General features: G+C 41.1%; 1 protein-coding gene across 3 annotated transcripts in view; it reads left to right on the top strand.

Annotated features, from left to right (window-relative positions):
• The first annotated feature begins 1544 nt into the window (after nucleotides 1-1544).
• RADX (RPA1 related single stranded DNA binding protein, X-linked) overlaps nucleotides 1545-27609 on the top strand; it is a 40058-nt gene continuing 13993 nt past the window's right edge. For 2 of the 3 annotated variants that reach the window (XM_075941113.1, XM_075941112.1), the window contains exons 1-12: nucleotides 1545-2208; nucleotides 4008-4150; nucleotides 5610-5802; nucleotides 13748-13856; nucleotides 14059-14150; nucleotides 14237-14359; nucleotides 17303-17410; nucleotides 20205-20372; nucleotides 21008-21162; nucleotides 21552-21769; nucleotides 23367-23435; nucleotides 27524-27603. In XM_075941113.1, coding sequence (XP_075797228.1) covers nucleotides 1659-2208; nucleotides 4008-4150; nucleotides 5610-5802; nucleotides 13748-13856; nucleotides 14059-14150; nucleotides 14237-14359; nucleotides 17303-17410; nucleotides 20205-20372; nucleotides 21008-21162; nucleotides 21552-21769; nucleotides 23367-23435; nucleotides 27524-27603 — 2008 coding nt within the window. In that variant the 5' untranslated portion in view covers nucleotides 1545-1658. The remainder of the gene's footprint in view (nucleotides 2209-4007; nucleotides 4151-5609; nucleotides 5803-13747; nucleotides 13857-14058; nucleotides 14151-14236; nucleotides 14360-17302; nucleotides 17411-20204; nucleotides 20373-21007; nucleotides 21163-21551; nucleotides 21770-23366; nucleotides 23436-27523; nucleotides 27604-27609) is intronic. The other variant, XM_075941111.1, reaches the window with a different exon arrangement.

Raw genomic sequence — 27609 nt, 5'->3', positions numbered from 1 at the left:
GTTATCCAGGGCTTAGTTGTAATTCACTCTTTTAGCCACTCTGTGCTGCTCTTCACGTCACGTATGTTAGGTTTCTTTGGTGCAAATTCATCTGTGATCAGAACTGCAGATGGCACCAGAAAGGATAGCAAACATACAGAGACTGCACAGTGACCATGTGAGATTAGAACAGTAAAAGTTGCAAGCAATGTGGGGAAATTTTATACTAAAAATGAACTATAGCCAATAACATCCTTTGGGAACACGTAAACAGTTATTGTAAACAAGACTGAGAAGTGTCTACAAGAGAATGTCTGCTTCCAGCTCCCTTTGATGACAGATCACCATTCCAGGCCGATGGGGGAAGTGGTGTGGATTGTCACAATTCTTCCCGCAGCTTTCCATTGACAAGGAATGGCAATCTGCAGCCAACAGGAACTACAAACTCCTTTACCTGCAGAGGTGCAGGAAAATACAGTGGTGGCTAGCACTGGCGAATTGCTTCCAGTCTGCAGACTGGTTATTGCCCACCACTGACCTATTGTCTTTTGTCTTGTACTTTGTAAGGGAAGGATTTTTCTGCTGTTCATTTGTACAGTGTCTAGTAAAGTGACCCACGTACTATAATACAAATCAATAGTAATAGTAATAATAATTCTATTATAGTTCTATATTACATAGTAATAGTAATAATAGTTCTATATTCATAGCTTTCTATACTTCTTTCATAAGTGTGGTAGGTGAGTAGTTCATTAAGTGGTATGACTAGAAATTGTCGTATGTGGTTCATTCACTCATCCTCACCCCAGCAGGAGAACTACGTGCGCAGTGGAATGTAGTGTTAGAGTTTTTGGTGGGTGGGTGTGGGTGTGTTTTGAATGTACACACTTCAGTGTGTTTATGATCTTGCAGGCAAGGTAAAAGAAATGCACTTTGCACTTGGGATGGAAGGTGAGAAAGTTTGTGATGCTCCTGATCTCCTGGGAAAGTTCATTCCACAAGGTCAGACTGCTGGCACGCAGATGAGTGTTATCCTTACTGTAGAGTCCTACAGTCCAGAAGAGCAGAAGTGTCAACTGTCGTCTTCATCTTAGGTTCTTCTAGATATCCTGGGCCCATGCCAACGAGTACCTGTAAAAATAAACATCTGAGCCCTGGAACTTGACTCGATACTCCATGGAAAGCCAGGGCAGACAGACAGGTTTCCTGTGCCCCGGTAGCTCATGCCACAAAAGAGAGATGCTAAATGCCTCCACTTTCCCATGTCTTTTCATACCCCAGCTACTCGTCCCCAGGCCCCCTTCCATCCCTCCCAGATCCGCAGTTTCCTCCCAGTCCTTCCCCCACACCAGACCCCCCCATACCCATCCTCCCCTAACCAGAACTCCCCCCTTCCCTTGTTTGATCCTCCCTCCTAGCACCGCCCCCTGCCCCCACGCCCCGCCTTCCTTTGATAGCTCCGCCCCTTCCGCACTCGCTCCTCCCTCCGCCCCTCCCCATCCTTGCTCTCCACCTCCTCCCCCGCTTGTAGAGCGCTCCCCCCTCCCCCCCCCGCGAGCGCAGCCGTTGGGCTTTTCGAATGGAGCGCGCGGGCCCAGCGGCCGCCTCCGGGAACCGCCCCCTCGCGCGCGGAACATGGCGGCCCGCGGGCCTGCCCAGTGACAGGCGGGCCCAGCGCCATGGAGGACGCGGCCCCGGGGCCCAGCGGCGGCGGCGCCCCCCGCGCTGACCCCTGCCCGGCCTCCTGGCTCCAGCGGCTCCGCCACGACGTGCTGCGCGCCTCCCAGCTCAGCCTGTCGCTGGCGGAGGCCCCGCCGGTGGCCGTGGTGGCGGTGGAGCGCTACGCGGCCGCCGCCCGCCCCCCGCCGCCCGGCCCGGCCTACTGCTACGACGTGACCCTGGCGGACGGCCGCCGGCAGGAGCGCTGCTGCCTGGCGCCGGCGCTGCAGGGCCTGGTGCAGCGCTGCGCGCTCCGCGCCGGCGGCCGGGTGCGCCTGGCCCGCTGCTCCTACCGCTACGACGAGAAGCAGCTGGGCGCCGGCTTCCTGTGCCTCGAGCGGCTGGACGTGCTGCGGGGCCCGGCGGAGCGCGGCGGCGAGGAGCCGGCCCAGCCGCGGCGCCGGCCCCTGGCGGGCGGCGGGGGCCACTACCTGCCCCTGTGGAACTGCGAGGATCCCTACGGGGACGTGTGGCTGGCGAGCCGGCCGCCGCAGCGCCTCGAGGTGGACGGTAAGGAGCCGGGGGGGGGGGGCGGCCAGGAAACCCACCCGCCCCGCTGTGCTCCCTGCGAGTGTGCAAGCCTCGCGGGGGTCCCCATTGAGCAGCCCCCCCCCCCCAAAAGGAGGCACTGGGGGGGGGGGTGCCCGCAGTTGGGGTACTTGCTGGGAGTTGCACCACAACGCCAGGTCGCAGCAACAGCTGTGTGCCCCCCCCCTTGCCCGAGAGTGGAGAGCCGGGGCCTGGGGGAGCGGGGCAGGGAGTTGGACCCATCTGAGCTGTCCAAAAGCTGAGCACGTGTCCCAATATTTTTACATGCCCCCACTCAAGAAGCAAAATGCAGGACCATGCAGCACTTTCAAGACTAACAAGATGGTTTATGAGGTGATGAGCTTTCGTGGGCCAGACCCACTCAAGAAAGAAGCTTTGGCTGGGAAAACGCAGACCAGTAACCCTAAGTGTGGCCCTGATGCGCAAGAGCAGTGCTGGAGCTAGCAGGGTAGTTTAGGTCTTGACAGTGGGCAATCCAAAGCTCTGGCAGAGGTTTGGGGCACCCAAAATGTGGGGTTGCCTCCCTGAGCATCTTGGCTAATAGCGACGGATGGGGCAGTTCGCAGCAAGCTTACCATCGTTTTGGAGTCTTCTTATGCTTTTGCCCTTCGCTACACTCTCTGGCAACGATTCCGCATGTTGTCTTGTGAAGAAGTACTTTGTAGTGTGTCTTAAGCCTGCTGCTGTGTTCACTGTGTATAAAACGATGTGATCGCTGACCAAGGTAGCTGTACTACTAGAAGTCCCTAGTGTAGAGGAAGCAAAGGTGCACTTTTACTGCTGGCCAGAGACAAAAGCAACCTATGCCAATAGAGTGCATCTACAGAAGGAGTGCTCTTCCACTGTAGTCTCTCAATTTATAGTGGCAAACCTAATGTAAACATTAACTAAATTTCCTCACACTTTAAATAATAACCATTAGCATGTTTCTAGAAGTAACAAAAACATGAAATTAAAAAACAGCAGTGATGGGAAATATTTTCTCAAAATTCTGGATGTAAGTTGGGGCCCATTTTCAAAGTTGAAGTTGAAATCTGAGCAGAAATGTAGTAACTGTGTTTCGTGTTCTGCACTAACAAGACTCTGCAAACACAAAACTCCACAAAAGGTTCAGGAGTCTGCCCAGGCAGAATTCACTGCAAGATTGGTGACTCCAGATCGCTTAAATCTGTGTTTCATACACAAAAGATCCCACTTTTGGGGGGGAGGGGGCTTTAGTTTTTATTTACATTATAAAAAGGTGGTGCTGGTGGTGGTAGTAGTAGTAGTAATACTTTTAACATACATGCCACCACTGTTTTTTTGGGGGGGAGGTGTCAGGAGTTCTGTACTTTGTGTATATTGCTGAAAAGAACTGAGTTTCAATTAGGGATGTGCAAGTGTAAATGTGTACACAATTAACTGAAGAGCCTGGGCTCAGTGGTTAATGTGCAGTTATACCGAATTGTTCCCCTCTCTCCCCTCCCGCCCCCCGCCTGCTGCTGCCTCTGTATCAGCAGTCAGCAGGAGCCCCTTGTGTGTAAACTTATAACTGCTGAAATTATACATTTACCTGAGCAAATGCATTTTAACATCCCTAGTTTCGATGTAAATCATTTTGTTTTGTGTGTGAAACATTATAAAATACATATGAATTCCTGTTTGCTGGTACAACTCATGCAACATATGTAACAACAAAGAGACGTATTCAAATTCAAACATGTGGAGTGTTTTAAAACTTGATTTTGGGTTTTATTTTCCTGCTTTTTTTGCCCTATTAGACTCCAAACTAACTTCTCTTGGTCATCTGGAAATGAACTGGAGGAGCAGAATACACTTCAGTCCATTACTTGTGAGAATCTTGCACAAATCTAGACTAAGGTACTATGGGAAACCTGACAAAAAGCTGGATATACCATATCAGGTAGGGGGAAAAACACAGTATGGGTTGGAAAACTTGTCTGAATTGTTCTGTGCAGATATTTCTTGTCCAATACAGTGAGGTTATAGCTAAGGTTCCACAGTAAGCCACAAATAAACACTAAAATTGTTACAGTCGTAAAAGCTTAACCGTTGAAAAGTATGGAAATGATATATCACATAGTGAATTTGTGTGTGTCTGAGTCCAGAGAGTAATGCTTATGCATCAATATAGATTTGTGGTGTCCAACATGCTAGCCATGTGTGGCTATTTGGCCAGTTGAGTGTGGCTAATAGGGATGTTAGATAGCAGATAATAGAATAAATGACTAACTGCATGAATTCTTAGTGGTTAGTTGACTATTCTATAGTCCCTGGGGGTGGGACTGGCAGCCAGTGCACTACAGCCCCACTCCCGGGAAGACCCCTGCCACCGCGCACTGCTGCCTCTGATATAGAGGCAGCAAAGAGGGTGGGGAAATGTGAGTAGTCGACTTAACTACAGGCAGTCCCCGGGTTACGTAGGGACTGTAGGTTTGTTCTTAAGTTGAATCTGTATGTAAGTCGGAACTGGTACATATTGTAGGGGAAACTCTAGCCAAACATTTCTCCAGAGCTCAGTTTTATTCTCCCACACCTCACTTCCCTCAGTCCTTTATTCTCAAGCTGAGGTGTCTGCTGAGAAAAGCCGCTCCGCGTTTCCCTGGTCTGCTGGGGGGGGGGGGGGCGCTAGCTTCGCGTCTCCCTGGTCTGCTGGGGAGGGAAGCAGCCAGTGCGGGGTTGCCTCACCCCGTTTGTAAGTAGGGATCCGATGTAAGTCGGATCCATGTAACCCGGGGACTGCCTGTACCCAATAAATCTAGGCTTATTGGGTAGTTAGCCTATCAACTGCTCTTTTACATCCCTAGTATGTATTTGACAATCCTATATAAGTAGCAAACTATGAGTTTGACCCTGCAACTACTAAAAATGCAAGTATTTTTATGAATGTGAGTACTCTCACTGATGTCAATAGGACTACTCATGTGCATAAATCTTTGCAGAATTCAGATTAATAGAGAAATTAGATTTCTTGATGAGTTAGTAATATCATTCTTGCTTGTTTGCTTCATCTCTTTTCCTATACTTCCTGCCTATAGTATTTTCTCAACAACCCAGAAGATATATAGTGTGAAACAGATTCATGGCATTTTCACTCTGCTTCTGCTGTGTACAGACTTAGAAATGCTGGACAAGAGTAGCTGCATAATTGTGACTATCGTGCAGAAAAATATAGGATTCTTGTACTCCTGTGCTTAAATTGTTAAGCTCTTGTCCTTGGAGCATACCATGGCTTCAAGTTGATAATGAGTATCAAAACTAGTAATAAAATTGTTAGCTAAACAGGAATTTTCATAGTTATGAAAAAAAAAATGTGTTATCCATCTAGTTAAGGTCAAACACGTTTGGTTTTTCTCTTGTAGGCTTATTTTGAAGTTGCTGATAGTTCAGGCATGATGTCAATGGTTTTGTGGAATTCTTTATGTCCTGAGTGGTATAAGAGTATGAAGATTGGTACAGTACTTCTACTTGAACAGTACGGTATCAAAACCAGTTTTCCATTTAAAACACAGCCAACGCCCAGGGATTCGCAGATGAAGAGATTTACTACAATTGGTTAAGTATTCCAGAAATCTGATTCCAAGTATTGCTGTTTAAAAAGTTAGACAATATCATTTCAGCTGACCAGTTACAAGAGATGCAGTGAAAATAGGTGGCTTTTCAATAGATTTGTCTCCAGTTCCCATTAAAAGGCAAGTGAAATGCAGTGTCTGTTTCTGGGATGGTTATGGTGGGGTCAGCCAGAGTAGGGGGTCTTGGTGTTTCACCCACTTGAGACGAATTAGGTATTTCTTGCATCCCACAACTATTATTTCAAGATCTGCATGCTAAGGTATATCTTGCTGCTTTGGTTATACCCGAGTCATGTTTATAAACTGTTTCTCCCCACAACCATGAGATGAAAATTTACTTTTTGTAAATGAAAGCTGAGAGTCTGATGCAGTCACATAATTCCAAGTGCTGGGCCTAAGGTACGAGGCTATAGTGCGTATGTCTTAATTTGGCCCTGCTTCCAAATTAGTGTCACCTGCACATACAACTAATGTACTATTTACATCTTCATACGGATCATTAAAGATGAGATCAAGGAACCACATCCTTTAAAAATCCATACCAGTACCCACGTGGGGCCTCACTGAAGCAAAAGTTTGGTGCTTCAAGATCTCATTTTGCATTGATGACTGCTACCAGGTGCACTGAAACAACAGTGTCATGGTCCTTGGTGTGCTGATTCCTTAACACAGAGGAAAGAAGGGTCCTTTCAGCTGTTGCAGGCTGTGACAGAGCCAAAACAGCCTAATACAGGAATACAAATGCCTCGGTGCAAGACAATGGCCCCTTCATAATAGGCCTCATCACCAACAGTTCTTTCTCCCTACATATGGACTCCCTTTTGCTTTATATACAGGCAGTCCCCGGGTTACGTACAAGATAGGGACTGTAGGTTTGTTCTTAAGTTGAATCTGTATGTATGTCGGAACTAGCATCCAGATTCAGCCGCTGAATCTGGACACCAGTTCTGACTTGCATACAGATTCAACTTAAGAACCCCAGGCGTCCCCAAGTCAGCTGCTGCTGAAACTGATCAGCAGCTGATTCCAGGAAGCCTGGGGCAGAGCAACTCTGCCTCAGGCTTCCTGTAGTCAGCCGCTGGTCAGTTTCAGCAGCGGCTAACTTGGGGACGCCTGGGGTAGAGCAGCTCGGGTGCTGCTGGGTTGGTCCAGTAGCGTGGCTGCTCCTCGGCGCTACTGGACCAACCCAGCAGCACCCCAGCTGCTCTGCCCCAGGCGTCCTGATTCAGCCACTGCTGAAACTGGTCAGCAGCGGCTGAATCAGGACTCCTGGGGCTGAGCAGCTGGGGTGCTGCTGGGTTGGTCCAGTAGCGCTAAGGAGCGGTGCTGCGGGACCAACCGGCAGCGCCCCACCTGCTCTACCACAGGCCCCGGGCTTTGCTCCACATCTCCCTGGTCTGCTGGGGGGGCACTAGCTGCGCTCCCCCCCCCCCCCCCCCCAGCAGACCAGGGAGACGCTGATCAAAGCGGCGCAGGACCCGGGGCCGCTTCCAGATCAGCTGGAAGCGCCGCGGGTCGGGCCGGGTCCTGCGCCGCTTTGCTCAACGTCTCCCTGGTCTGCAGACCAGAGAGACGCTGAGCAAAGCGGCGCAGGACCCGGCCCGACCCGCGGCGCTTCCAGCTGATCTGGAAGCGGCCCCGGGTCCTGCGCCGCTTTGCTCCCCGTCTCCCTGGTCTGCTGGCTCCCGCAGCAGACCAGGGAGACGGGGAGCAGCTTTTCTCGCCCCGGAGGAGGCGGGCGGCGGGACCAGGCGTCCCGCCGCTCGAATTCTCCGGGGCGAGAAAATCCCCGTTCGTAACTGCGGATCCGACATAAGTCGGATCCGCGTAACTCGGGGACTACCTGTACTCGTATTCTGAATTAAACAGACTTCAGAAAAACCATTTCCTTGACACACACACAAATACATATCTTTGGGGATTGGTATATACATCTCATTTTCTTTATAGTGGTGACAGTTTTGCTCATGTAGTCACTACAATGCATGAAAATAAACAGGGTTCTGCACTGCTCAAAGTCATGCATTCTGTGTCTCATGCATTTTACCTTAAAACGAGATCTTAGCATATGAAGTGTTTTATGATGAGTTGTCAGGAATGAGAAATGTTTTGCCAAGAAGAGAGACTTGGGGAGGAAGACAGAAATGAAAACTTAATGCTTACAAGCCAGCCTAACAGTAATTATAATTGCCCCAGACCTGCCAGCAACAAAGAGGCAATATCAAATATGTTAGTCTGAGATTGCTTTTTATATATACAACAAACACTCAAATGTTTAACACAGAAATTTTCAGTTTGGTGTCACCACACCATTTATTGGGGGGGTCAGTAGTGATAAGATCCAAAACAATTTGGAAAGTTAGGCTACATATAATAAAGACTAAAAGATGCACAATGCAAGAACAAGGACCATAACTCAATTAGGTATGGGGCATCTGCAGAAACAGATGTAGTTGGAGGCAGGATACGTGAATTTTTTTCTTATCCAAATTTCTGTTCTGTGTGTGTTTGTGGAGGGGGGCTCCTCCAATTTTTTTCCCTTGGCATGAACTTTAAAAAAAATACGTGTCATGGACCAACGGATGAGCTATATTCGTGGAGCTTGTAAAAGGGTAGTGGTGTTGCAGTCTGCAAGAATATTAGTAAAATTCTGTGGATAAGCTATGTATTTTATAAAATCTGTTAGAGCATGCACTTGCTCTACTTTCAGAATGACATTGAAAGTGAGTTGTTTCAGTAAGCTCTCTCAGGTGGTATAAAAATACTCTGTCATCCCGTACTTTGATAGAGAGTATTTATTTATTTTAAAATATGCACACACTGTAAGTGCACTTCCAAAAGTTAACTGAAACACAATAATCAATAGTTACAGTGACCTGCTAAATCACTGACCATTTTTATAATATGCTTCTATTCCATTACATCTCATCTTCAGAATAATCAAATATTCTCTCCTATCCCCATACTCAGATTCCCCAAAATTAGTCTGGGTGTATCTGAAAGATTAAAGGAGCCAGATTTTTGTCATATTGTGGGCGGCAGGTGAAGAGGAACGAATGCCATGGTTGAGGGATCATCTCTGAGAAAATCCCAATAGCAATTTCTATGTTCTATTAAGTGAACGCTAGCGTATATTCTTCTGCTGATTGCAATTGTGATATAGGTCTGACCTCCCTGGTCTGGCACTCTCAGGACATGACGAGTCCCAAACGAGGGAATTTGCTGGACCAGGTGAGGTCCCCTGCCACTGGGTCCCCCAAGCCTACCGCCCCTCAGCACTCCCAGCTCTGTTGCCTCAGCCAGCTCCCCTTCCTCCAGCCCCCACTACTGCCAGTCCTGGGGGGCCGCTAGCTCCGATGCCGTCGGCCCTGATCCCAACTGGATTACGTGCCGAGGGCTGCCACTGGCCCCAGCCAAGCTGTCGCAGGCTACTAGGCACTACTGGCGGCGTCGGTTCCCTGCTTCGCTGGTATGGACTTGCCCTCCTGTGGCTAGGTTCCTGCGGTTCTCTGATTCAGGAACAGCTGTGACTGTGCCCATTTTGGGAGGTGCAACCTGTAATATAGAAGATAAAGTGTGTCAGTTTCTCAGGATCCAAACCATTTAGAGTTTTAAATGTTAAAATCAACACCTTGAATTCCACTTAGTAGCCCACAGGCTGAATGTATGTGTTCCTAATGAACATTGTTGCTAAACAGAAAACTATTTTCAACTTCTTAATGGTTGTAAGGTACAGTGTATTACACTTATCTCTGAGAGACCAAGGCATGGAGGAGTTCAGGAAGGGTCATACTCTGAAACAGATGTTTGTTCACTAAATGCATTCTCCAAAACTACTGTGTTTTCAGCCCAGGATATAACAATCTTGGAATCATAGGCTTGGAAAGGACATAGCTCATCTAGTCCAGTCCCCTCCAATCATGGCAAGACTTTTTTTTTTTTTTTTTAATCAAGATCATTCCAGACAAGTGTTTTTCTGACCTGTTCTTAAAATTTTCCAATGAGGGAGATTACACAACCTGCCTAGACAATTTACTCCAGGGATTAACTACTCTGACAGTTAATTTTTTTTCTAATGCCAGCCTAAAGCTCACTTGTTGCAATTTAGGCCCATTGCTTCTTGTCCTATCCTCAGAGATTAAGAACAATGTTTCTCCCTCCTCCTTGTAACAACCTTTTATGTATTAGAAAACTGTTCCCAGTCTAAACAAACCAAATTTTTCTGTCTTCCATCATAGGTCATGGTTTTTGGACCTTTCATCATTTTTTTGCTCCTCTCTAGAGTTTTTCCAGTTTGTCCACATCTTTCACAAATCGTGGTACCCACAACTGAATAAAATATTCCAGCCAAGGCCTAATCAGCCCAGAATAGAGCAGAAAAATTATTATTGTCTTCCTTACAACATTCCTGCTAATCCTTCTCAAAATGATCACTTTTTACAAGTGTTTGTGATACCTGGGTTCCCAGGGGAGCCAGCTGAGGTCACTCAATTAGGGTTCACAGCAGGAAATGGGATGGCCAAGCCCCAAAACTGGTATTTTTTTCCAATATATATATTTTCCAAACCATCACAAAACGGCTTCTATATTACCTTATTGGTTAATCAGAAGTCCAAACAACATAGTCCCCTTTAAGTATTCATCCTTAGGCTTCCACTCAGTCAAAGTTCTACCAATTTGAAAGTATCAGACACATTACCTTCTAGGTCAATAAATATTTCAGACTCTATCCCAAATACATGCTTATAGCCAATTATTACTAACTAAATTCAAATTTATTAAAAAAGAAAAAAGAGTATTAGTTAAAATATCAATAACATGCAGACATGAGTTCAATTCTTGAGGCTCAATTAAATGAGAGACAATGAGCTGGTAGTTGCACAAAATTTTTTAGAATTTAGTCCATGGTTATAGTCCAGAATCCATATCCAGGGCGATTCCCGTCTGTGACTGGGACCTCAATCCTTGTGTCTAAGGGCATGTCTAGAGTAGGAAATTATTTCAAAATAACTAAATTCGAAATAACTCCTGAAATAACTATTTCGAAATAAGTGTATTCCTCAAGGAAAGTAGGAGTACAGATTTTGAAATAATCAGCCAGTTGTTTCAAAATAACGGGGTTGGTCACTCAGCTTATAAATAAGGGGGGGTTATTTTGAACTCCCTAGTATAGACCAAGACTTAGGTTTCCCCTGTCTGAAACCTCAGGCAGATCTGAGACCCTAAGTCAATGCCCATTAAAGAGGCACCAGGATCTCCTGCCATGTCATCTTTTATGGTTTGCAGCTTTCCCCATGAGCATCCAAGAAGATATGAGATTTAAAAGGATCCTGTCCAAAGAGGCTTTATACCTTTGCATCAGCCTCTTGGCCTGAGAAAGCACAATAGGCCTTTGACCTCTCTCAAACATCATGGTAATTAGCACCAAGTAATTTATCCATTAAAAAGTTCACATACAATTTACTACAACTTTCAAAGAGACATATGAACAGTAATATTACTTCAATCAAATTTCACCATAAAAGTTAATATTTCCTTTTGATCTTGAATCAAAGGTGTAGTAACAGACAAGGATTTTTTATGTATATCATAAGGCCTGAGCAAGTACCTGCCATTCTACTGCTCTAAGAAAGCAAATTTGCATTTCAGAGTTCTTCTCTAACCTAACATAATAGTCCACCTATTATTTTCACATCTTCCCAACAAGTCTTTAAAGCTTGACCCTGGGTAAGTCAGCTTATGAGCTGGTTAACCCTTCCTGGCCAGATATCGCATTTTAATCAGATATCTAATATTTCAATCGGATGTCACAACCCCAATGCAAAATTGATGCAGGAAGGAATGACAAAAACGTCACTTACTGCATCCCAGGAACTTCCCCTTAGTTTCTGTATTACTACAGGTTCTAACTCAATGTTAGAAGGGTCAGTGTGTAACAGAAATGGTTTGTTTGTTTAAAACAGGCTTCTTCACTGCCGCGTTCCTTATGGAAGGAACAATATTATTGAATCCTTTTATAAACTCAGGGTAAAATTTGGTTAGGACAACAGTCGATTGGGTCTGCTCTTGCAGCATAGTTACTGTGTGTCCTATGTAATCTTGTCAAGAGCTAAATAAAATCGTTATCCATATAAGCTCTGACAATGTTTGGAATCCAGTTAGCATCAATTAAATATAGATATTTATGTCCTTCAGAGTGTAGGAATCTTGCATTTACCATGCAAGCAATATGGTAGCTTGCCTCAAATTTCCCTTTTCATACAGCACATCTGGACTGTCTTTTCCCCTGTGACCAGTTCCAAGACTAGTTACTGACACCAACTGTGAAATCTCTGTATCGCAAGGCCTGATAATATAAGGTGTGATTTTATGTCTTGCTCTTAATATGTTCATGCATTTTTCCAGACCTCACACCTTGTACGTTTTTATAAGAGTATTCACTATGCCATTATTTAAATCATTGATGAAGATGTTGAACAGAACCAGACCCAAAATTGATCCCTGCTGGACCCTACTCAGTGCGCCCTTCCACCATGTCTCTGATAATTGCTCTCTGGGAATAGTTTCCAACCCGTTTTGCACCACTGTATACTAGCTCCATCTAGGTTGTATTTCCCTAGTTTGTGTATGAGAAGGTCATGTGAGAGAGTACCAAAAGCCTTACTAAAGTCAAGTTATACCACAGCTGCTACTGCCCCGTATCTGCAAGATTTTTTACCTTGTCAAAGAAAGCTGTCAGATTGGTTTGATGCAATTTGTTCTTGACAGATCTATGCTGACTTACTTATCTTATTACCTTACTAGAAGATTTACCCAGTGTTGCTCGAGTTCATAAATCAAATAAGTTTTGTTTTTATTCATTTAAATCATTGTTCTGGGCTGGGGCTAGAGATGACGGGTTCACTATGCAGGCTGCTCCGGGGAGAGAGGACAACCCAGCCCTCTCAACACAGCGGTTTGGGGTCAGGTGAGAAGCGCCTATGCATGGTCACTATAGCAGGCCAAGCTGGGGAAGGGGTATATGTACCCTGGCTTGGGGACAGACAGATAAAATCTCTGAAATATATAGGAGATAGCTGTCCCTTTCTCCACCTGCTTCCTGCTAGTCCAGTGGGGTTTTAACAGTCCCAGTTCCTATATCTGGCCCCTTGCTGCCCTCCTGTGGCCATTCTGCAATATAAATGTTCCTCCTACCAGACATCCCTCTCCTTCCATTTTATGAGAAACAATCGAATTCCATATACATCCTGTTGTCCTGGCACCACAAAATCTTTACCTTGCTTTAAGTTTACCTTACTGTTTAGGAGGAGTTCTTGGACAAACGGATTTACGGATGAACAGACAGATGCACATTTCTAAAATATAAAAGAAGGCTGTTGCAGAGTTATAGTACATTTTTAAAAAATCTTGACCATAATCATTTGGAGTTAAATCAGAACTTCTGCAACTGGCACTTCAACTGTCTTCTTATTTAATCCCTTGCAAGAAATCTCTAAATTATGATCTTTTTGAGAGTGTTTAAGAATCTGGCAATCATGGTTGAGATATCCAACTGAATCATCAACAGGCTGCTTCATGCAGGGAGCTGGACAGTCCAACATGGTCCTTCATATAAGTCATTACAGCCTTCTATGACATGTTTACATGCTTCACTCTGAGTTTTAAGACGTAAAATCAGAAACACAAATGTTTTTAGTTATATCAAAAGCAGTGAGCCAAAGTAAGTGTGTTTCATTTTATTCAACAAAAATGCCACTTTTCCAGGTTAAAAGAATGTCTCTTTGTGGCTTGTTTCTCTCACCGACAAAAGTTGGTCCAATAAAAGATAATATTCTCCTGCCCTGTGTCTCTGATTACTCAGAATGTACAAGTAAAGGTTTCCTTTCAATTCATTTTTACTCTTAAAATGGTATTGGTTTTTTCCACAGAAATTAGCCTGAACGTTCGAGATCCTCCAACTAAGATTAACATTATTCCAGAAAAAATGGTTAAACCAGAATGGAGATTACCTGAAGTTAAATATCGATTTGTCACGAGGTAAAATAAGAGTTTCTGTTGTGGTTTGCATGGACCAATGTTTTTATTGAATTTTAACTGGGAACATTACAGGAAACATATAATATACCTTGTTATATCTTCCGTACTTTTCATCTCGGCACTACTTAGGAATTTTTCCAAAGTGATTTAAATTTCACATTTTTAAGAAATATTAACGATTTCTCTTTAATTTTGTTTTTAGGTCAGAACTGGATAACTTACCAAATAATCATTCCTGTGATGTTATTGGTCTTGTAACATTTGTAGGAAGGGTTGAACGATCAAGAAAGAGAGGTATATATAAAAATTATTTTAAATGTTTATCAAACCATTACAATTTGGTAGACTGTTATTTAACTTTAACATTTTGGTTTATGCAGAATATGGTGAAGATTTTTGGATACATCGTTGGGCACATGTTGTTGATGGGACATCAGATCAACCATTCATACTGGAATTGTTTGCCACGTCTCAGCCAGACGTATTTGAACACATTCACCCAAGTATTTATCATACAATATTCAGACTATTTTATTATTTACTTGTTTATTTTCACTTACAGTATTTTTCTAGAAGAGCACCATTTTCAAACTAGGCATCTTTGCCATGAATTAATATTATCACTAAAATTTCTTAGCCCCAATCACAAAACAAATGAGCAGTAATGAAAACCGACCCAACAGTGCTCATTTCAACAAAAGGTGGTAGTCCACATCTTAGCAGATCTTCCTCAGTAACTTTGGTAAATAGATGGGCCTTTCGGCATGCCCTAAAATTGAGCTGTTGTGGAATTTTTTAATTGAATTTGAATGAATTTAATTTGTGAGTTTCTTGCACAGAACACCCTGATTGTGATTGCAGTAGTACAATACAAGGAAAGAGGCTGCCTCTCAGGCAAGTTTTAGGCCATGTAGTTTTACATGTCAAAAAGAATTCCTTAAAAAACACCGAGAACCCAACATGGATTCAGCACAGATCACAGAGTACTCAAGGTGTTGTCAGCATGCTGCCTTGAGTATTAGGATGAATGCATACATGCTTCTTTGCTAATTTTCCCAAGGGAATTGGGTACATATTGAATGGGAGGGGAGTCAGGTTAAAGCTCTGTGGAAATTGATATTTTAGTACACTAAGAGATAATGAGCATTTCCTAAAATCGCCATCTGAGATTCCCTCAGCAAGGAAGGAACAGCGCTGTCCAAGCCTGCTATTTGGGTCTGAGCCAACGTACAGTGAAGTCTTTGCAAGGCTTTCCTTTCACTTCATTGTGTGTTGGATCATGCCCCTTATCACCAGAAAATAGTCTCTTAACATTTAAGATATTCTCTGCTCTTTCTTTCTTTCTTTTTCCCTAAATTTTTTTGAAAATAATGTGTATTAAAGCCTGATTTTTTTCAGTGATGTTGAACACCTAACTCTTGTTGCAGGTCCTCAGTCCTTCTGAAAATAAGATGTAGTGTAGGTACCTAAACGTGGATTTGTGTGCCAAATACTAGTTTGAAAACTTTGGTGTATTTGTCCTGAAGTATTACATTGGTAACGTTGGAAAATAATTGTGCATTTACCTCCAACAAATGTTTTCCACATCAAGGAAAAAACATTTGTGGGCAGAATGGGAAAGCTTGCTTGTATTAGTTCTATAGTTACAGGGCTTCAGTTTTATTTAACATTTCATTAGCTTAGCTTACTGACAGTCTTTTTCAGCCATTATCCCAGTCTCACATTTCTTCATTAAAGACTGCAGACTATATATTTTTCAGAAGATGATTTCTGTTCTTTTTAGATCATTGATTGTAACATCTTTTTTGAGGAAAAACTTCTTTTCTCTAATGTTTGGTACTTGATTTGTCTCATCCACTGTGAATGAAGCTAAAATTGACATAACTTTTTGTTTGGCTCTATCAACTTCAATAACACTTTCTTTCCCGTGGTAAAAGTGATTAGTATGTATCACAGAAGTTTCTGTGATGAGATCACATCTGCAGCCACATAGCACAAAACTTTGAGAATATATGGTGTGGAAGAAAGGAGAGAGAAATTAATGACTTTCTTCTCTGTGTTTTGGTTAAGAGGAAATGAGTTTGAAGTATGGTCTATGATGTAATGGTGAAGCAGTTTTGGTTTTTTTTTAAATGGAGATGCCTATCTCCTAGAACTGGAAGGGACCTTGAAAGGTTGTTGAGTCCAGTCCCCTGCCTTCACAGCAGGACCAAGTACCATCCCTGACAAATTTTTGCCCCAAATGGCCACCGCAAGGATTGAACTCACAACCCTGGGTTTAGCAGGCCAATGCTCAAACCACTGAGCTATCCCTCCCCCCTTATTGGTATGTTATCACAATTAAGCCCCTTTTAAGGATCATCGTTATTTGATTTCTTTTGCATAATATAAAAGTGGATGAGATCTAATGTAGAATTGTATGCAGCCATAATTGCTGTTTTTAATTATTAACACTGACAGATTCTTTTGTGTCATATAATGAAGATTGAGGTAGTAGGGCTGGCTGGTAGATGAGAAATTCTGTTCTAATGTGGAGCAAAACTGAGATTGTTTAATCAATTAACCAGTTAAACGTAACCTTTAACAGGTTATCCCTGGGGTTCTCAAACTTTGTGATACCGCAACCCTCCTCTAAGTTGCTCACGACCCCCTGGAGGGTTGGGACCAACAGTTTGAGAAACATGGGGTTAACCAATTAAACAGGATGTTACTTTCTTAGCCTGAAGCCCTCAGCTATATAATAATACGTTTCTCTCACACCTGATTAAGATTTAATTATTTATGCAAAGTGGAACAGCAGCTTCAACGTAATTATATGAGAGAGAGAGAAACTGCCACTTGGGACAGCTTTTTTTATGCATAATTTTAATTTAAACACACATCTTTGAGACACAAAACCTCTCAATGTAATGTTCAAATTGTGACAGATTAACTCAATTGTATCATGGCTCGCCAGAGCCTGAATCCTGTATACCCGTACAAATATGCTTAACTCCAACTGAAATCATGTTACTTTAACAGCTGTGAATTAAGGATGTTAAGGACTAGTCAACTGGGGCTCTTGTACATTTCAAAGGAAGGAATGCGGAACTCCATGTGCAGCCTGGGGCCAGTGGGAAGTCCCACTGACTCCTGGCTTCATGCAGGTGCTTTCACTTTCAAATGCACAAGAGCCCTTGGGGTAAGCACCCTTGTGGAGCCCAGAGTCAGTGGGACTTCCCACATTCCTCCTTTGAGGAGGATCTTGTACATTTCAGAGGAGGAATGTGGAAGTGCCTATCCACTAGTCAACTAGTAAATTACTCATAAGTTAACATCCTTACTGTGAATCCAACTCCATCCCCAAATTGAGCTCTAACAAAAAAAGAGTGAAATATTGACTATTTTAGTGCATCTTTGGCACCTTGATATTTTAGAAAAAAATTAAATGATTTCTTTTTCTCTAGTGACCTATTTGGTGTGTACACAGATGAGAGTGGTGCGGGACATCACTGAGAATACTCCCAGAACACTTTATCTTACAACTTCAAATGAGAGTCAGATATTTATTACAGGTAAATAAAATTTTCTTTTAAAATTAATGTTACATGATATATACTGTAGATTATATATTTTTTGGTAAATGAGATATTTCAGCTTGAAGATGTCCTTAGTATTTCTAGATAGAAGGGAAAAAACAATTAGCTTTTAAAGCAATTTCCAACATCATACTGTAGCGTACCTTACCATTGCTCCCTCCATTCAGAGATTGAATAAATTATATTTTTCCATTAGTAATTCCAGGTTTCCTTTTTTCTCTTTCACTCCTCACCCCCAAATAAAATACCCCTATATTTAATTCCTGTTGGCCTGATTGTAAACTTGAGACCAGTCTAGTTTTATTTAACATTTATAAATTATCTGGAAAGTGGTTAGATTTCCTTCCTGTCTGAGAGATGTTCACAAGCTTTGTATTTCTAGATAGAAGAAGGAAAGTGAAGTTATTGAGTAAAACTATTAAAACTTCACTGAGCTGGTATCAGATGGACTCCAAACTAGGGATGTTAAATTTCCAAAGGCTATTGCTATACTTCAAAGGCGAAAGTGCTGCGGGGAGCATGTTGGCCCCGTGCTCCCTGCGGCATTTCAAAGCGGTAGTGCTGTGTGGAGCCTGGAGTCAGCTGAGGAGTCCCCCGCTGACTCTGGGCTCTATGCAGTTGCTGCTCCTTTGAAACGCCATGGGGAGCCCGGCATCAGTCTGTATGTGGTGTTTCAAAGTGGCAGCGCTACTTGGAGCCTGGAGGCAGTGGGGGAGTCCCCAGCTGATCCCACACTCCATGCGGCATTGCCGCTTTGAAACGCTGCATGTAGCCTAAGGACACCCCAGCTTGGGGGAGGGAAGCGACTAGTCAACTAGCCTGTGGACTATCCGATAAGCATTTGCTTGTCGGACAGTCAACTAGTCGTTCACATCCCTACTATAAACAAACCATAAACAGAATATATATGCGCCCACTGATAGTGAAAGCCATATCAGGACAGTTATGAGTTGAAAGTATTGAGATAGTTATAAAAGTTAGAACAATGCAATATGATAATCAAAAGATAAAGGGTGTCTTCCCCTGCTAAATCATACTATATTTTAAGAAATTATAATATATCCAGCAATTGTGCTATTGTTTAGTTGGTTCGCATGAAGACTCATCAATTGTTCCATTACAGAATATTTTAAGAACTTGACAATCCTGTAACATATGCAACAAGGAACCTTTATAAAGGTTCTGTAATCCTATCCTATTTTGTAGATTCCAGCTTTCCATTTTATTTAAAAAATGTCCTATATAATTTTAATATTAAATTCAGCCCTATAAAGGGTCTTCCGCAGAAATACCTTGGGTTTATTATCCAGTTTGTTCTTTCTATAGTATTGGTGATATGTTAGCCCAGACAATAAATACTGAGTCCACGTATAGGCAGACAGAAACAAGAAAATACAGTTTTATGTCCTTCTTTCTAGCTGTTCGTCAAACTCCTTTTTGGCTTTTCTTATTATAATTTTATACTTAATTTGACAGAGTTTCTGCTCCCTTCTATTTTCTTCACTAGGATTTAACTTTCATTTTTTTAAATGATGCCTTTTTATCTCTCACTGCTTCTTTGACTTGGTTGTTAAGCCACAGTGGCACTTTTTTGGTTCTCTTACTATGTTTTTTAATTTGAGGTATACATTTAAGTTGGGCCTCTATTATAGTGTCTTTGAAAAGCTTCCATGCAACTTGCAAGGATTTTACTTTTATCACTGTACTTTTTAATTTCTGTTTAACTAACCTTCTCATTTTTGTGTAGTTCCCCTTTTTTTGAAATTATATGCCACAGTGCTGGGCTGCGTAGGTGTTTTTCCCACCACAGGGATGTTAAATTTTATTACATTATGGTCACTATTTTCAAGCAGTCCAATTTTATTTACTTCTTGGACCAGATCTTGCACTCCACTTAGGACTCAATCAAGAATTCTCTCTCCCCTTGTGGGTTCCAGAACCAGCTGCTCCAAGAAACAGTCATTTAAAGGTATCAAGAAATTTAATATCTGCATCCCATCCTGAGGGGACGTGTACCCATTCAATATGGGGATAGTTGAAATCCCCTACTATTACTGAGCTTTTTATTGCGATAGCCTCTCTAATCTCCCTTAGCAACTTATGAAATGCTATGACTATCAGGTGTTTTAGTTTATTAGTAGGATTGGCCACAAATCTTCCTCTTGGTAGAGATATTTAATTTTAGATTTCAGAGCTTCCAAATGAAGGGCTTCTGATTTTTATTGTCATCCTCACTTGCTTTAATGTCAGCTACTCTCTCTTGTATTCATCTTGGTCCTAAATCAGTGTCTCAGCTAGCATCTCAAAATCATCAGCTGAGACTTTTTTTAGCTCAGCATCTTATAAATTGATCTATCTTGCCACAGACAAAGTGTCAACAGGAGAATATGGGTCATCTCTGATGGGATAATGGTAACTTTTTGGTGTCAAATATTGCTTCTTGCTCATATTTTTACACTGTTGTGTGGGACAGAGTACAATTAGCTAGTTGTAGAATGAATGTTCAACTGTTTTATACCCTAAATACTAACATTTGGGTTATCTAAGAGGTGGGTGTGTGTGTACTTTTAAATCAAAGTGCCATGTAAGGGTCCCATTACACTTCTTTATAAATCCACTACTGACTGTTAGAAGAGATGTTGTGTTAGTATCTATGACTTAGCTTTTTGTGTATATTGCTCTACAGTGTTCGTGTGGCATTTCATAAAAAAAATTACCTTAACCTATTTGATCGTTTTATCTCAATACCCAAACCTCTTTGTTTTAACAGGGTGCCACAAAGGTCAGTCATACACCAGGGATTCCAAAGTGAAAAACTTTATTCAGTGGATTAAAACTCAAAGTGAAGCTGATCAAATCAAGAAAACTGTAATTGGTGGATACTATCCTTTCCCACCAGCACCAAAAACTTTTCTGAAGTATTGTAAAAATAACAAAGGTATCCTACACCATACAAAAAAAATGCATTCTATCTGAGCCTTCATCATAAGTATTCAAAATCAGCAACTCTGATTGCTTTACACCTGGATTGTATCAGTGATTAAAACTGGAAAGTCATTCAAAGACAAATCATTCTGTAGCTGCTGAAGATAGACTGAAACAATGCCTTAGCTAGAGAATTGTCATAGCTCTATTGACTGCAGTAAAGTTTTGACAGTTTATATAAGTGGAGAATCTGCACCTCTGAATTTATACTTTGCAAATGTTCTGTTCTTACCAATATCAGCTTTGTCTATATTTTCAGTCAGCTTGCAAGTCTGTGTAGTATTGAAAAACATAAGATATGATAATGATAAAGAACTTCAGTAGTCGTATATTATGTAGAATTTTGAATAACTATGGTTATTTGGTGTTAACTCTGAGTTGGCTGAAAAGGTTGCTCCCCGATAGTCTGATAATAAAACATGAGAGAGCAGGAGGATTTAATTACCGAGAAGCTCAATTTTAAGACAATGTAATAATTTAATTTTAGCAAAGAAAGTTTTTACAATTTTCTTTTTATGAATCCAACATTCATACTAAGTTTTGTATTTTTTAAAAACTCTTAAGTTTGTGGTAATTGCTCTTTTGCAGTGGAATCAGTTTTGAAAGCCATAACTGAAATGAAGAGAGAGATTGAAGACCTGCACTACAGGGAGCACAAGCGCATTGCTATTCAGGGAATAATTAGTGCTATAAGATATGTCAGCTATGCAGATGAAGATGCCGCGGGGGTGGAACCAATTCAGGTACAGTGCTAGAGAATTAATAGTACAGCACTTAAGATGCTGTGATCATAATTACAATTGAGATCTCTTGCATTTGAATTCGAAACACACATATATTGTCTCTTGATTAACTGAATTTACTATTCTGAGAGCAAAAGAAGTTTGAAAGTCATAGGTAAATCATTAAGTTTTAAAATTTTAATTGTTTTCTGAGAGTTACAGTCCTTAATAAAAATACCCTTTGTATAAAAGTTATTGAATTGGTTAAATAGCCTAGCTAAAAAGTAAATTAAGGACTGGGAAAACTGGCTACTTTAATATAACCTGTCATTTTCTAGACAGAGGTATGTATTTTTTCTTTAAACTTCATTAGAGAGAATTTCTATAAAGTGAATCTGCTACTGTTACAGAAAAGTAGAGTCCAGTCAGCATCTCAAACAACTGTAAAAAACACTGATATGGCTAAAGATTGTGTTACAAAAGGAAAAAAGCAAAGCCATCGAAATAAAGAAGCTAATTCTTTACTTGATTCACAATGTGGTTCCCTGGAACAACAGCAGAATCCAAATATGTTAACCAGAAAAAGTCGAATCAAGAGAAAAATCGAACACCGTACGGAGGCTGAAAAGTAAGCCTTTTGAATAAAGTATGGTTATATTAATTGTTCCATTTCACTGATCTACTGTAGATGTATAGAGTAAGATTTTTAGGAGTACACCTACCTCACAAGTCCCATTGAAAGGCAACTGACTAAAACTATAAGTAACTCAATTTTAAAATGGTAATCCTTCCTTATGGACCCCGTCTTGCTCCCATTAAAGTCACTTAAAGCAGGATTGAACCTTAAAAGCCTATGTGTGTGACATTTCCAAATGGCCTTAGTTGACAAGTAACCTACTGTTCAGGTTCACAGTGGTCTGACTAAAACAGATGCATGTGGATGGGAATGTACTCTCCTTATCAGTGTCTACACGGCTTTGATATCAGTCAGAAATTTAAATAAAAAGTAGTTACTGTCAAGCAGTGCATGCACATAATTTCACTAAACAACTGAGGCGCTAATGTCAGTTAAAGTAGTGAAGAAAAGATGTTCCAAAAAACGTAGAATAAGAAGAAATATTTCAGTATCCCTTGCCATTAGTTTTTCTTCCCATGTAAGTATCTGTATAATAGAAAACACCCCAGGCAGCTGTAATTTGCTTCCAGAATGACAAGAATCAGAAGGTCAGGTGATAAGAGAGAGAGAATTTTCAACTTTTCTGTTATGCTTGTGCTGTATTTCATGGGAGCTCTGAAAGGTCAGTACATGTATGTAGACCTGTGGAACTCTTTATAGTGTCTATAAGGCTATGTCTACACTGCACATTTATTTCGGAATAAGCTATTCCAGAATAGCTTATTTCAAAATAGCATGTCTACACTGTAGGGAAGCCTCATCATTAGTCTGAGGTAGGCTTCCCTAATGTAGACGTGCTATCTTGATTTAGAGGCCCAGGAGGAGTAATTTAGAATGGCCCTTGTGAGGGGCTATTTTGAAATAGGAGAAGTGGAGCATCTACACATGCCTTATTTCAAAATAGCGATTTCAGAATAGACGTTATTCTTCGTAGAATGAGGTTTACAGAATTTGGAATAATCCGTCCGTTATTTCGAAATAACGGAATTGCTGTGTAGACACCCGCATAGTTATAACTTCGCTGTGCAGACACATCCTAAGATTAAAAAGTAAGTCCACAGGGGTGATCTCTGAAAATTGGAATAATGAACTACTGCTCTAGAACTGACCCAGCCTGTGTCAATAGCACAGAATCTTGATATGTACTGTGAAATAATAATGCAGTAGAATTCTAGTGATTAAGGCCAATATTTTTGTAGTTCTTTTATACTGTAAAAGACATCTTTATTTCTTTTTAACATTCAAAAGCAGTAGCTCTGGAAGAAAGTTAAGAAGGTCAACATTTTTCTAAAGCTGCCTTGAAAAAGATAGATTTGGAATTGAATGAAGGAACTTCCTGAAGAAAAAATTATTGGAAAAAATTAGCTGTGTTTACCAATGGCAGCAGCAGTTTTTAAGGGTACAGTGTCTTGTCTTCTGAAAATGTTTGCACTTGTCTTTTAATTCTGATGGAGATAAAAGTTATGATTTTATTAGTAATCTGAGGATTTGTACATTTTTATATCAAACAGATGTACTTTGTAAAATGATGAATTTTTACTGTTTTAAGGAAGAGAAACTTGTCTGCTTGTGTGTCTGCATGTCCATATTTCACACGATCTGCAAGCAAGAAACTCAAGTGAGTGATGTGGTCTTTGTGGGTTTTTTTTTCAGTAAGTGCATTGATAAGATTCAAGTGTATATTTTACATTTGCAAAAGTCAAGAATATGTTACTAAGTTTTAAATGGAAATAAAACAGAAGAAAGGAATGAGAAGAATTTAATATTTGGCATTCCCCTCCCAGATACAGTTTCTAGTTCTGACATACTGGAACACTTTCTAAGCCATTTTTTTCTTAGTATTGTGGTGTTAATGGTTTTTATGGTAGTGAAAATTAGGCCCCAGCATGCAAGGCACTGTACAGACAAGAGTAGTGGACAGTCCTTGTCCCAGAAAGTTTACCAGCTAAAAGAAATAATAGACACATAGCAGAAAATAGGAGAATCCATGCAAGCAGATTAAACAATGTGATGGTGTAAAAACATCATGTTCTGCAGTTTTAGCAGGAGAAGTTTTGATTAGGAGAGCATAAGCTAAATGGAAAGATAAGGAAAGAAAGGGTAGATATTGAAAAGAGAAGTGAGATAGAAGGAGAAATTTATGAAGAGTAGTTATGGAGGGAGGCTGAGAGGAAGGGTCTGTATAGGAGCATATTAGTCAGTCAGTACAATGCAGTGAATGTAAGCTCTTTGAGTCTGAAACCATGTCCTTGATGTTAAGAAAGCACCAAGCATATTGTGAGTTCTACCATAAATAAATAGGATAAATACAGTACAGGTCATACCTTTCTAAACCAGGAATCTCTGGTTCAGCAACATCCATGGTTTGGCAGGACCACAGATGTTGCTGGACCAGAAAGCCTCGGGCCAAGAGTCCAGTGGCAGCAGTCTGGCACCCAGCAGCCCCAGCCAGGGCTCAAGGTAGGGAGACCCAGTGCTGGCCAGGACCAGCCAGCACTTAAGAACTTGACAAGCTCAGGTCTGCCATCTTACATGCATCTTTCTTGAGGCCTTGTGGACCTTTGCAAAGGTTCATTTTTAACTGTGAAAACATGGTTAGAATTTTGGTTACATGGCTGCATTCCAATATATATTTGTAATTGAAAAGGAAGCTTTCAAATTTGCTTTCAGCTCAAAACAATGCCAGTGAAAGAAGGCAACCAAGCTGGTGCAGCTGTAGCTTTTTGTCTGCACAGTTAACTAGCTACTATTATAGCTGCTCGATTTGCATCTCTGAGTTTGAGTTCTTGTGCATTCAGAGTTAGGAACCAAGATGAGATCACTTTAATACTTGACTCACAGGGTGAAGGCATTGTTTTAATAAACACCTATTTTTCCCTTTTTCTAAACTCTATAATGAAAGTAAAGCTGAGAAGACTAATGCATACTCTCTTCTGCTCTTAACTAGCATTAAAGAATGTGTATTAAAAACGAGTTGTACAAACTTTTGAATATTTAACCCTTCTCTAAAATGTTTAACGCCTCAAAAAGTAAGAAAAATACTAATGACTGAAATGTATCCTGTACTAGGTCCCCAATAAATAAAAAAAAGGAACTTTGAAATTCTTTACCATCTTGGGATCATTTAATTTAGGGCACCTGGATGTTACTTTACCATAACTGTAGCTTTTGTTATCAAAACCTCTTTATAGACTCACAGGCATGGTCTTCATATAATAAATAGTCTTTTTTTCATAAAATCTAAATTTGATTATGATATTTGACTAGGTAACAAGTATACAGGCATAAAGCAAGGGAAAAAGGAATACGCAGAACTAAAAGCTGGGGTTAGTATGGTGGCACAATATATAACATTTAGTTCTCTAGGATATTTTTTCAGGTGAGGAGGAGAGCTGGCTAAAGGAGGTTAAAGGATGACTGTTGGAGAATTCATTTAGTTTTCACAACTAATGAAATTATAATAAAAAATTCCAGTTCACTTTATTGAACTGATTGTCATGTCAAGATAACAAGTGAAATCTGTTGGAATGTTTATTCGGAACCTTATGTTCACCATTTTAGTTTCTAAAGTGTTGTTCTGGCTACAGGTTTTCATAGCTACTTTGTACCTTCAACCACTGACATGTGCTGGTATCAAAGTATAATAACACAGCATGGAGCTTTCTGCAATTAGTATAGAAACTTGTTTATGGGCTATGACAGTGGTTCTTAACCTATTCACCATTGTGGCCTCTATTCATCCCCTCCTGCCCCCCATTGCTGTCTCTGATATTGAGGTAGCAACGCAAGGGGCAGGCAGTTCCATGGGAGCTGGTACATGCAGGGAGCCAACATAAAAGCTGGCTTCCCACGCACACCAGCTCCTGCAGAGCTGCCTCTCTCCTCAACCCATCTCACACTTCAGTGGCTACACAGTTCCCAAAAAAACCCACATTTTAACATCCCTAATCCACACAATATATATACTGCCTGTATGGCCCTGAGGATGTCACATGGTCTGTAGCTGTGTGTGTTTTAGGCCACAAGCAGGTAGTGGATTGAGCAATACTTGTTTATAACATTCAGCTCTGCTTCTGTTAGTGCAGAGGCCTGCAACATGTGGCTCTAGAGCTGAATATGGCTCTTTTGTCATTCCCAAAATACACACAACTTTTTGCATTAAAATGAAAAATTAATTCAGAATTTTAAAAACCCATAATTACATCAAGATAATTTTTTTATTTCACCTTTAACTGTTCATTTTAACAACCATCCCTTCTTTCTACTCGTGGGGATCAAGCATATTCTCTTTTTATTTGATTGGTTAAGAAATGTTTACATTATCCTACGTGATGGTGAACTCTGTAACCCCCTAACAATAAAAATGGCAAAGAGAAAGCGGGATGATGAGTACCAACATTTTCAAGAGGAGTGGACAGACTTATTTGCATTTGTGGATAGTCTGGATCTCCTCACTGTCTCATTTGCAGTGAGAGACGGTTTTCAAACAAACAAAAAATGAATTTCATCACAAAACATGCAACATTTGCTAGAAAATACCCTGCGAGGAACTGCAGCAAAAAATGAACATTGGAGAAAATAGCCTGTTGGCATGGTCAAAAAAAGGTGGGAGCTAAACCCTCTGTAAGTTTTGCAGGCTCATACAGCATTCTTTGGGAGGGGAAGCCTTTCAGTGACAGGGATTACAAGAAGAGAAGCATGCTATTGGTCATAAACTATTTGAAGAGTATCACAGTGAGGACAAAATCTTGCAGAAAATTCAAGACATGCCATTATTGGCAAAAAAAGTTCACGACAGAGCTGTGAAAAATGGCCCATCAAATTGACAAAGAACAAATGCAAAATGAGTACAGCTACGTACTGAATGTGCAGAAGTGGCCAAAATTGCAGAAATTTGCTGATAAGAAATTGGAGCATGATGATGATCTGATTCTGCAAATTTCGAAAGAACTTCCTGTCACGTACAACACCATGCAGAATGTCAGGTTGGCCTTACTTTCAATGTTTGGCTCCACTTATATGTGTGAGCAGGCGCTCTCTCATTTGAATCACATCAAAGGTACTTTTGCACTCAAGACTGACAGAAGACAGCCTAAATGTGTGCATGAAGCTGAATTTGACCAGTTATATTGTAAACTTCAAAGAAATATGCGAAAAGATACAGCAGCAGAAGTCCCATTAAATAAAATCCTTGAGTGCAATGTTTTATTTATGCTATTATTAATCATCATGTCAATTATCAATAATATTAAGTTGTATATTTTCAGTCATGCAAATGGGTATTCTTACACTAGCTCTCTGTTGATGTAGTTTGTCTCTTTGGTTTGAAAAGATTGCCAACCCCTGTGCTAGTGTCATGCACGTAGTTTACAACAAGTTTCCACTAGAGGGCGAAAAATGTCACTTTTAATTTAAACATTTTTCCTTCGGAGTTCACTGATTCACATGACAAGAAATGCATTTAACCTTGAACTTTAAGAAGGTTTATGCTGAGAAAAATTATTCTGTTTATTGCAGATGTTAAACTTCTGTAGCTTCATGTCAGCAATCCTTAGCAATAAAAATAACTCTTATCAAGTCTGAAGTTTCTGCTTTCTAATTATTAAAAGTTATGGGTTTTTTAATAACATAGTAACCGAATATACACTTTTTAGTTTTAGCTAACGTTTTAAAAAAACTCAGAATTTATTCATTTTTGCTTTATAGCTTGCGTGAATTTCAGCAAGAACATTCTGTTCCCGAACAAAATATCTTGGCTGAACCTGACACATCACAACCTTGTAGAGGTACGT

Source organism: Pelodiscus sinensis, chromosome 13, assembly GCF_049634645.1.
Source record: "Pelodiscus sinensis isolate JC-2024 chromosome 13, ASM4963464v1, whole genome shotgun sequence".
In the NCBI taxonomy this organism is placed as follows: Eukaryota; Metazoa; Chordata; order Testudines; family Trionychidae; genus Pelodiscus; species Pelodiscus sinensis.
Note: the sequence above shows the minus strand (reverse complement) of the source record. Positions and strands in the feature narration are given on the sequence as shown.